The sequence below is a fragment of the Chrysochloris asiatica genome, unplaced genomic scaffold (assembly GCF_000296735.1).
Source record: "Chrysochloris asiatica unplaced genomic scaffold, ChrAsi1.0 scaffold00340, whole genome shotgun sequence".
NCBI classification, from domain to species: Eukaryota; Metazoa; Chordata; class Mammalia; order Afrosoricida; family Chrysochloridae; genus Chrysochloris; species Chrysochloris asiatica.
Window position 1 is genome coordinate 1,767,345 of NW_006408858.1, and position 11,860 is coordinate 1,779,204.

General features: G+C 41.5%; 1 protein-coding gene across 4 annotated transcripts in view; it reads right to left on the reverse strand.

The window, feature by feature from the left end:
- The window catches only part of TANGO2 (transport and golgi organization 2 homolog (Drosophila)), a 52,555-nt gene that overhangs the window by 18,259 nt on the left and 22,436 nt on the right, over positions 1 to 11,860 (reverse strand). For 3 of the 4 annotated variants that reach the window (XM_006875822.1, XM_006875823.1, XM_006875821.1), the window contains exon 3: positions 161 to 280. In XM_006875822.1, coding sequence (XP_006875884.1) covers positions 161 to 280 — 120 coding nt within the window. Of the gene's footprint in view, positions 1 to 160; positions 281 to 11,860 lie in introns of those variants that run through there. The other variant, XM_006875824.1, reaches the window with a different exon arrangement.

The window sequence follows — 11,860 nt, forward strand, 5'->3', positions numbered from 1 at the left end:
AGGGGATTGTAACCATGGCAAAGAAACAATATATGACAAGATAAATGTAAAGCTTATGTTCTCCCATGTAAACTATCACATAATTCACAATAAATATTAAAAAAAAAAAAAAGTGTCCTAGAAGCCCAACCTGCAGGTTGACTGGCCCCACTATACATACCTCTGCCCCGGGCATCCTTGTCCAGTCGAGGCTGCAGGTAGTTGGTGAGTGCCGCTAGCTTGCCCCGTGTGCTGATGCCCAGCCATGTCCCGCCTTCCTTCCCTTCCTCCATGTCCAGCCCTGCAGTCGACAGCAGCAGCATCACCAACAATGTCCACCACAGACGGCCCCGACCCCAGTCTGGTCCCCCGCCCTGGCCCCGTCACTTGGGGAAAGGCACGCTCTGTGAGGAGATGCCGCTCTGACCCAGAAGCCCTAGTGAAAACTGAGCCAAGTACTTGAATAGGCACTTCTCCAAAGATCTACAATTAACTGGAAGTACATTAAAAGATGTTTTTAATGAGTAAAAGAAATTTACTCATTTACAAAAATAAACACTACTGTTGACTCAACCCACAGCAACCCTGTAGGACTGAGTAAAATTGCTCCATAGGGTTTCCGAGGCTGTCAGTCTTTATGGGTACAGACTTCCTCATCTTTCTCCCTCGGAGCAGCTGGTAAGCTTCAACCACCAACCTTGTAGTTAGCAACCCAAGGCTTAACCCACTGCATGATCAGGGATCATTAATTCTTTATACCCACATAGATTCAATCATTACAGAAATGAAAATCAAAATCACAATGAGGTACTATTTCACACCTACTGGTGGTGGTTATTTGCTGTGGAGTTGGTTCCGAGTCATAGTGAAGCTGTATAGGATTTCTGAGGCTGTAAATCTTTATAGGAGAAGAAAGTCTCATCTTTCTCCCATGGAGCAGCTGGTAGATTCGAACTGCTGACCTTGTGGTTAGCAGCCCAACTCGTAACCAACTACATTACTAGAACTCCTTTCACACCTACTAGGATGGCTATAATAATAATAATAAAACAGAAAGCAGTAGGTGAGGATAAGGAGAAACTAGGACCCTTGCACATTGCTAGCAGGAATATAAAATGGTTCAGTTGTTGTGGAAAACAGTTTAGTGTTTTCAGAAATAAACAGAATTATCATATGAGCCAGCAATTCTACTCCTATGTGTTGTTGTTAAGTGCCATTGAGTCAGTTCCAAACATAGCAACCCTGTATAGGGTTTCCGAGGAACAGCTGGTGAACTTAAACCGCCAACCTTGCAGTTCAAAGCGACTTTGAAGTCCATCACATTAACCCACAGCGCCACACCAGGACTCCTATGTACTTGCCCCTAAAAGTTAAAAGCAGGAATGCAAACAAGCACATGTATATGAATGGTCACAGCAGCACTATGCACAAGAGCCAAAAAGTAGAAACTCCTCACGTATCCTTCAACAGATGAATGATTAAACAAATGGGGGTGTATATGTATACCAGAAAGAGCTCTGGTTGCATAGTGGTTACAAGTTGGGCTGTTAACCTCAAGGTCAGCAGTTCGAAACTACCAGCTATTCCACAAGAGAAAAATAAGGTTTTCTGTTCCCATAAAGATTTGCAGCCTCGGAAACCCTATGTAGGGTCGCTGTGAATTGGAACCAATACATGGCACACCACTACCACTACCATATACAATGGAATCTTGTTCAGCCAGAAAAGCAACAAAGTACTAATACATGCTACAACACGGATAACCAGATACAATGTGGAAACCAGATATTATATGATATCATTTATATGAAATAGCCAGAATAGGTAAGTCCATAGAGATGGAGGGAGGAAGACTAGGGAGAAAGTGCTTGATGTACCCATGGAGTTTATTTTTGAGTGATGGAAATACTTTGGAACTAAATAGAGGTAGTTGTTGGACAAAATGTACCAAATGGCATTGTTCACTTTAAAATAATTTTGCTGCTGCTGTTGTTAGGTGCTACTGAGTCTGCTCTAACTCAAAGGGAACCTGTGTACAGTCCTGTGCCATTCTTCCAATCATTGCTATGTTTGAGCCTATTGTTGCAGCTAGTGTCAAACCATCTATTTAGGGGTCTTCCTCTTTTTTGTTGACGCTCTATTTTACCAAACATGATGCCCTTCTCCAAGGGTGTTCTCTCTTATCAATATGTCCAAAGTATATGAGACAAAATTTAGCTATCCTCACTTCTAAGGAGTACTTCCTCCAGGACAGGTTAACAACCTGCAATATGCTGATGACACAAACTTGCTTGCTGAAAATGAAGACGACTTGAAGCACATACTAATGAAGCCTTCAGAATGCATTACAACTCAATGTAAAGAAAACAAAAATCCTCACAACTGAGCTAATACAATAAGCAGCATCATGACAAATGGAGAAAATATCAAAGCTGCCAAGGATGGTTAATTTTATGTTATGTGAATTTTACCTTAAGAAATTGTTCTTTAAAAATGAAACACATCACTATCTAAAATGAACAAAGCATCACCGAAGTACAGGACAACCTTAAGCAAACTAATAGATATATAATTGGAATCTCTGAAAGATAGGAGAAAGAGCAGGAGACAAAACAAATAATTGAAGAAATGATAGTCACCTTTTTTCAGATCTGATGATCTATAGTTCTAACAAGTTCCCAGATGTGTTTGTTTCTTAGGGCTGCCAACCAAAAAGTATCATAAATTTGGTAGCTTATGAGAACAGAAATGGGTCATCTCTGAGTACTGGGGGACAGGAGTCCAGAGTGTATCAGCCATGCTGATTCTTTCTAAAGACTCTGAGGGAGAATTTGTTCCATGTCTCACTCTTAAGATTCTGGTGATGGCTAGCAATCCTTGGTGTTCCCTGGCTTGTAGATCACTCTAATCTCTGCCTTTATCTTCACATGGCCCTCATCCTTCTGTATGTGTGTGTCTCTCTCTTCTCCTCTTTTATAAGGACACCACTCCTATTGGATTAGACCCATCCTACTTCAGTATGAACTCATGTTAAATTATTAAATCTTCAAAGACCCTATTTCCAAACAAGGTCACATCCATAGGTACCCAGGATTAGGACTTAAGCTCTCTTTTTGAAAGGCACAATTTCCATCCTTAACAGTAAAGCTGGGCCAAGGACCACACTATGAGAATCATGGGCCTAAAATTCTGCATACAATTTGCTGACAGAGTAAGGATGTGGACCTTGACATCTTCCAGCCCTAACCTGGGTGCAGTGGACCCTGGGCCCACCCAGCACTGTAGTGAGACAGGGTCCCTGTGCCACTAGGCTGTTGTTAGATGCTGTTGAACTGGCCCCATGATCAACTGTAGATCAGTTGTGATCCATACGGTTTTCACCAGCTGATTGTTGGAAGAAATCACCAAGGCTTTCATCCTAATCTGCATTGGTCTGGAAGTTCTTCTGAAACCTATTCAATATCATGTTGTTGTTGTTGTTAAATGCCATTGAGTCAATTCCAACCCATAGCGACCCTGTATAGGGTTTCCAAGGAGCAGCTGGTGAGCTTGAACCACCGACCTTGCAGTTCAAATGACTTTGCTGTCTGATGCATTAGCCCACAGCGCCACACCAGGTCTCCATTCGATATCATGTTGTTGTTGCTAAGTGCTGTCAGTTCCGATCCATAACGACCCTGTATAAGGTTTCCAAGGAGCAACTGCTGCACTTGAACCACTGACCTTGTAGTTCAAACAGTGCTGCAGTCTGGCACATTAACCCATAGAGCCACACTGGCACATTAACCCATAGAGCCACTCATGCAATTCTCCACTGACAACATAGGTGGTGGCTGTACAGAAATCAAACCCAAGTGTCCAGTGTAGAGCCTTCAGAAATCTTTCCATGTTCTGTGCTGCCAACGGAGGCCTGGGAGAGCCCACCCAAGTGAGCTGGGGAAGGGGCAGAAAGCCAAGATCTGCTGTCTGGGAGGCAGCAGATCGGGACACAGGCAGCCTATACACAAGGCCATATCTGTCCTGGCTGGACACCCTGGAGTGGCCATCAGCTTTGCCAATCCCAGGAACAGCTTGACACATGAAGGGACCCATGACCTCCAACCTGTAGGCTGGGACTGCTTTTTCTCTGTGAGGCTGCTGTCTGCGAGGGCAGGGGCTACCGCTGGCACTTACGCTCTACCCACTATGAGAATGCCTTGGGCAGTAGAAGTCCATGCTGGTGATAAGGTCATGGTGCCCAGTTCCCCACCTGGATATGTATCGCCCATGTCTTTGTTTTCTAAACTCAAGCCCAGACACCCCTGGAATAAGGGATACTTGCATATCAAGGTAGACATATATGAAAATACAAACACACACACTTAATGGTGACTTTTAAGTGACGGAGTATGAGTTTGTACCTCAGAGAAAGTTAATCATTTGCTCTTTCAGGTGACAGGGTAAATCAAAATAAAACCATCTAATGATAATAAGCAAGGAAGCCTGGTAGTGGAGTAGCTAAAGCACTGGGCCACTAATTGCTAAGTGGGTGGTTCAAACCCACTACCTACTCCAAGGGAGAAAGATGAGGTAGTTTGCTACTATAGAGTGACAGCCTCAGAAGCCCTAGGGAGTAGTTCTACTCTGTTCCTATAGGATCACTATAAGTCAGTATTAACTCAACTGCAGTGGGTTTAATGGATAAACAAAAGGCAGTACATACTTATAATGGAATACAAGTATTAGTCAGCTGTAAAGAGAAATGTTCTGGTGTGATGCTATAGGATAAAACACTGGAATGTTAACCTCAAGGTTGGTGGTTCAAACCCACCAGCCACTCCTTGGAAACTCATAGGGTCGCTATGAGTCAGAAATGACTCAAGGTACTTAATAACAACAACAAAGAGAAATGAAGGCATAATGCATGCCTGATGGATGAACCTTTGAAACACTATGCTGAGCGAAATAATGTCAGTCAGAAAAGGGTGAATATTATGTGATCACACTGATATAAGATAAACAAACAGAAGTGACATTATTCATGATTACCAGAAGTGGGAGGTGGAGGTAGGGGGCATTTCGTTTGGGGGGCACTGAGTTCACGTCAATGGGGGTAGCATGTTATAGATGACAACAGTGATAATGAAATAATGTGAAAAACGTAACCAGTGTTCCTGAGTTGCAAATGTGGAAGTTGTGTTGGCAGATCAATGTACATTTTCACCATAATAAAAACAATGAGAGAAAATAGGAAACTAAAACAATACAATTTAAAATTATAGAAGCTGATAACAATTCAAAAAGAAAATCAAACTATTAATCATTTAAAAAAAAAAAAATCTACTGACTCTTTCACATGGCCATGGCCCCTACATTACTGTCAACAGCACCTTCTGTTTTGGTTTTTAACTTTTTTTTTTTAACTTTTTACTGTGAATTGAGTTAAGATTTACAGACTAGATCATCAGTCCCACATTTAATACATTATACACTTCATGTCATTACAAAGATTGCAATCCACTCCTTCTACAGTATTTGCCTCTACTCACTGCATTCTTTTTCCCTTCCGCCCACCACCACCCACTCTGTAACCATCATAAAATGTTTCAGTTAGCAAGAAAATCCTTTCTTAACTTTTTACAATAATAGTCTCAAGCAATATTTGTCTTTTTGTGATTGACTAATTTCACTTAGCATAATGTCCTCCAGAGTTCATCCGCATTGTGAAGTGTTTTTGCAAACTCCTCTTTATTCTTCAACAATGAACAATATTCTGTTGTATGTATATACCAAAACTTATTCAACCATTCATCTGTTGATGGGCATTAAGGCTATCTCCATCAAGGTCGGCAGTTCAAGCTCACCAGCTGCTCCTCAGAAACCCTATGCAGGGTCGCTATGGGTCGGAACCAACTCAATAGCACTTCACAACATCTTTTTGCTATTATGATTAGTGCTGCAATGAACATTTGCTGTTGTTAAGTGCTTTCGGATTGGTTCCAACTCATAGCAACCCTATGCACAACAGAATGTCAACACCACCTGGTCTAGCATCATCTTCACAATTGCTGCCATGCTTGAACCCATTGCTGCAGCCACTGTACCAGTATATCTCATTGAGGGTTTCCCCTCTTTTTTACTGTCCCTCCACTTTACCAAACATGATGACCTTCTTCAGGAACTGGTGCCTTCTGATAGTAGGTCCAAAATATAAGAGACAAAGTCTGGTCACCTTGGCTTCTAAAGAGCATTCTAGTTGTACTTTTTCCAGTATAGATTTATTTATTTGTTCTTCTGACAGTCTATGGTACCTTTAATACTCTCCTCCACTACCATAACTCAAATACATCAGTTCTCCTATGAACTTCCTTATTAATTGTCCAACTTCCAGATGCATATATTGTGGTTGTTAGGTACCACCGAGTCGGTACCAACCCATAATGAACTTATGCACAGCAGAACGAAACACTGCCTGATCCTGGACCAAACTCACTACTGTTGCCACGCTTGAGTTCATCAATGCTGCTACTTGGCCAATCCACCTTGTGGGGGGATTTGCTAAATCCTTCTCCGGTGACTGGTCCCTCCTAACAATATGTCTGAAGTATGAGGGACAAAGTTTGGCCATCTTGGCCTTCAAGAAGCACTCTAGCTGCACTTCTTCCAAAACGGATCTATTGGTTCTTTTGGCAGCCCATGGCACTTTCAATATTCTCCTCCATTACCATAACTCAAATGTATCAATTCTTCTACTTTCTTCCTTATTCACTGTCCAGCTTGCATGTGAGGCTACTGAAAATACTATGGATTGGGTCAGGTGCACTTAGTCCTCAAACTGACATCTTTGCTCTGAATACCTGAAAAAAGTCTTGTGCAGATTTTCTCAATGCAATATGTCATTTGATTTCTTGACTGCTGCTTCCATGAGTGTTGATGGTGGATTCAAGCAAAATCATGTCTTTGACAACTTCAATCTTTTTTCTCCATTTATCATGATGTTTACTGGTCCACTTATGAGGATTTTTGTTTTCTTTTAATTGAGGTACAACCCACATAGATGGCTATGGTCTTTCATCTTTATCAGTATGTATTTTAAGTTCATTATGCTTTCAGCAATCAAGGTTGTATCATCTTCATATTGCAGATTGTTAATGAGCTTGCCAGCATTTAAAATACTGGTGGCATAGCTTGAAGCATCACGGCAACATGCAAGCCACCATAGTGTGACAAACTGACAGACAAGTGATAGCAATGAACATGGGTGTACATTTTTCGAGTCATGTCACAGATCTTATTTCTTGAAGATACATACCAAGTAGAGGGATTGCTAGGTCATACAGTATTTCTATTTCCAACTTTTCAAAAAAGCACCATACCATTTTTCACAGTGGTTGTACCATTTTACAGTCCCATCAGCAATGTAGGAGCGTCCCCATCTCTCCACACCTTCACCATCATTTGTTGTTTTCTGTTTTCTTGAACTTTGCTGTTAATGGTGCAGTAAAGTGTTTTCTCATTGTTGTTTTAATTTGCATCTCTCGAGTCCTGGTGTGACACTGTGGGTTAATGTGCCAGACTGCAAAGAAGTTTGAACTGCAAGGTTGGAGGTTCAAGCTCACCAGCTACTCCTCGGAAACCGTATCTAGGGTCGCTATGGAATGGAAGCGACTCAATGACACTTAACAACAACAATGGCTAATGATCGCAAGCATGTCTTCATATGTTGTTGGTTGCCTGAATGTCTTCTTTGGTGCAATGTCTGTGTCCTCTGCCCATTTTTTAATTGGATTATATGTCATCTTCCTGTTGAAGTGTTGAGGTGTTCTATAAATTTTAGAGAGTAGTCCTTTGTCTGATAAGTCATTGCCTAAACTTTTTTCCCAGTCTGTGGGTTCTTTTTCCTCTTTTGATGCAAGTAAGTGTCTATTTTTTAAGAGGTCCTTTGTTGGTGTTTTTTTTCAATTATGATCTGTATGTATAGTTCTAGGTTTTTCATTAAGGTATTTAATTCAGGAGTCCTGGTGTGGTGCTGTGGGATAATGCACTAAACCGCAAGGTTGGTTTGAACAGCAAGATTGGTGGCTCAAATTTACCAGCTGTTATGAATCAGAACCAACTTGAAGGCACTTAACAACAATAGCAACAATTCATGTTGAGCTCAGTTTTGTTCATGGTATGAGACATGGGCCTTGTTTCATTTTTCTGCAAAAGGATTTCCAATTTTGCTAGCACCATTTGTTGAAGAAACTATCTCTTCCCCATTTAATGTATTTTGGCCCTTTGTTGAAGATCAACTGACCATAGGTGGATGGATTTACTTTCAGGGTCTCAATTCTGTTCCACTGATCTATGTGTCTTTCATTGTACCACTACCAGGCTGTCTTGACCACTGTGACTGTGTAGTAGCTTTTGAGATTGCCAAGAGAAAGGTCTCCTACTTTGTTCTTGTTTTTGGTGGAGAGGGTAGAAGTGCTGTGAGGCGCTCCATCATCAACAACACAGAATACTGGACCAAGCAGGCTCAGGGGATGGTTCTAGAACTCTTAACCACATATAAAGGAATATTTAGAAAGTTGGAAGGCTTACAGCCAGTAAAATTTGTAGCCGAAGCAAGAAATCCAATGCCTTCTAATCCAAGGCACTCAGCTGCTCCTTGAGTGGTAATCTTGGGCAAGACCAAATGGGGGAAGGATTAGAGTAGCCATGGATGTCTGACAGAACCGCGGAGATAAAGGTGTGGATTTTCTTTTTTTTTTATCTGTTCATTGGTCTCTCACTGTCTGTGCACCTCCATTCTGGTGACTAGAGGGGGTGTCTGAGTGAGTGGACACCCCACCCCACCCCAGAGGATTTTATTATGCATGCACACAGATCTCCTCAAAATTTAAGGTGACAGTTTCCACTTAAAACCAAACGGCAGTGCCAAAACAGCCACAGCTGGTCCTGAACTGTTTATCAATAGGAAAAAAGCCTGAACGGTGGTTGTGGAGCAGGAAACAGGCCAAAAATTAAATCCTGAATTACATCATAATGACCAACAATGGCATTTGGAAATTTCTCAGGTAGAAGACTGAAAAGGGAAGCCCATCTCCTGATCACATCTACCTGGAGGCAATCAGAAAGCATGAAAAATACCAAAACACACACCCATCTAAGTATTAAGGCCATAGCTAACTACTGAATATTCCCAAAAAACAAAAACAGATGACCATATGAGCAAATGTCCAGAAACGAGATAAAGTGACTGAGACAAATGATCTGGAGGTAGACAAACACTCCATACTGCAAGGCGGGCAGGCTTTGGAAATGCCTGAGAAGGAATTCAGAAAAATGATTATAAAATGTATCAAAATACTTTACAATGGAGTTGAGAAAAATAAGGGAGATGCCAGGAAAGCACTACAGGAACAATCATATCAGATAGATATAGCATTGGAAACAATTCAAAACCTACAGAAAGAGGTCCAAACTATTAATAATAGAATATCAGAAAGGCAAAGAAGTAGAATTGAAGAGATGGAAGCCAGAACTAGTAAGCTGGAAGATAAATCTCTCACTATTACTAAGATAGAAGAGCAAGCAGAAAAAAAGATAAAAAATCTGAAGACGGTCTAAGATTCATGTTGGACAACATGAATAGAAACAACTTAAGAATTATCGACATTCCAGAATAGGAAGAATTACACAAGTCCACAGAAGAGACAGTTGAAGAGCTTCTAGAAGAAAATTTCCCTAACATCCTAAAAAGTGAAAAGTTCAGCATTCAAAAAGTTCAACGAACCCCAGGAAGGATAGACTCTAAAAGACAATCACCAAGATATACAATAATGAAGTACTCCAAAATCAAAAATAAGGACAGAATCCTGAAAGCAGCTAGGGAAAATAGAAGTGTAACATATAAAGGCAAGCAAATCAGATTAAATTTGGATTTCTCAACAGAAACCATACAAGCAAGAAGGCAATGGGGATACATATATAAAGCCCTGAAAGAAAAAAACTGCCACCCAAAAATCCTCTACCCAGCAAAGCTGTCAATCAAATATGATGGTGTAATCAAAACATTCCAGGATAAACAGAACCTAAGGGATTTTGCCAAAACCCACCCTGTGATGAAAAACATCCTGAAGGTAGTTCTGTGGACTGAGAACAAGAACAGACAACAACCAGAGAATGATGTACATGGCAGCATCACCCTGAACTCAATCGACAAATGGAAGAGTCAAGAACAGACTAAAACTATAAAAACAAATTCAGAGGATCTGGGAGGTCAGTCTATGATCAAACCAATTACATTGTCAAAGAAGGTAAACAAAGAGGAACAGAAATCCAGAAGGTGAGAAGGTCAGGTAGATTACAGGATAAAATAGACCGTCTTACATAGAGGGAAAAGTTAATGGAATATAAGGTAACCACAATGGTGGGGTTGGGGTTGGGGGCTTAGGGAGAGGTGGAGGGAGGCGATGGTAGAGCACAGGGTAAGGGCAGGAACATCATAGATCAGATGTTGGGGAGGGCAATACAAGAAAGGGGAGGAGGCGGAAGAACAAGGTAGATAGGGGAACACTGAGACAGGTTTGCATAGGCTAAGTGGGACAGAAGTAAACAGTGATGCATGCTCAACCTTGGAACAACAGGGTTCTGTGATACAGGGATCATGGCATAGTTTGAACAGGGGAAATAATACTAAGATGTCTGACTGTCTTATGAATATTGGTTTTCCTTAGACATTTGAGGGATAGAAAGGAATGTCAGGAAACATGATTACAGAAAGCTTGTAAGCCCGTCTTCAGCCTATAACTAATTGGAATACCTAAAAGGGGTTCTAGAACTTGCCCAGTGAAATAGGCCTGTGGAGCCTTTGCAGAGTGTAGGACCTTAGGTGGAATCCTGAGTCCCATCCAGAACCTTATGAGGTGGGACATCCCCACTAGAAAGGACAAGCAAACCTTCCTGGAACAGCTAGAGAGACAGAAGATACATCTTCAAGAAAAATCATCAGGAAAAATCCAAAACAAAAATGGTAGTATGACTGGCTACTATAAGAATAAACAAGCTGTGGAACAAACAAGATGGCAAATCGAGTGGAAGTGCAGTGAGAAGTTCTACTGGCAACAACACAGAATACAGGACCAAGGAGGGTCCCAGAACTCTGAACCACATACAAAGGAATATTTAGAAGGTTAGAAGGCTTACAGTTGGTGAAGTTTGTGGCAGAAGCAAGAAATCCATTGCTTTCTGGTTCGGGATGCTCAGCTGCTCCAGGAACCGCCATCTTGTGTGAGACCAAGCGGGGAAGGATTGGAGCAGCCAAGGACGTCAGACAGAGCCGCGGAGATAAAGGTGTGGACCTTCTTTTCTTTTGGTATCTGTTCGTTGGTCCCTTGCTGTCTGCATACCTCCATTCTGGTGACTTTAGGGGTGCCTGAGCTAGTGAACACCCCAGCCCCACCCTCAGAGGGTTCTACTACGCATGCACACAGATCTCCTCAAAATTTAAGGTGACAGTTTCCAATTAAAACCAAATGGCCACAGCCAGCCCTGAAATGTTTATAACTAGAAAAAAGGCCTGAATGGGGATTGTGGAGTGGGACAAGCAGACAAAAAAGGAAATAGGCTGAAAATTAAATCTTAAGTTATGTCACAACAACCAACCGTGGCATCTTGAAATTTCTTAAGAAGAAGAGTGAAAAGGGAAGACCATTTACTGATCACATCTACCTGGAGGCAATCAGAAAGCATAAAAAATACCAAAATACATACCCATCTAAGTATTAAGACCACAGATAACCCCTGAATATGACAAAAAAACAGAAGCAGATGACCATATCTGCACATGTCCAGAAACGAGATAAAGTGACTGAGGCAAATGAGCTGGAAGTAGACCTACACTCCATACTGGAAG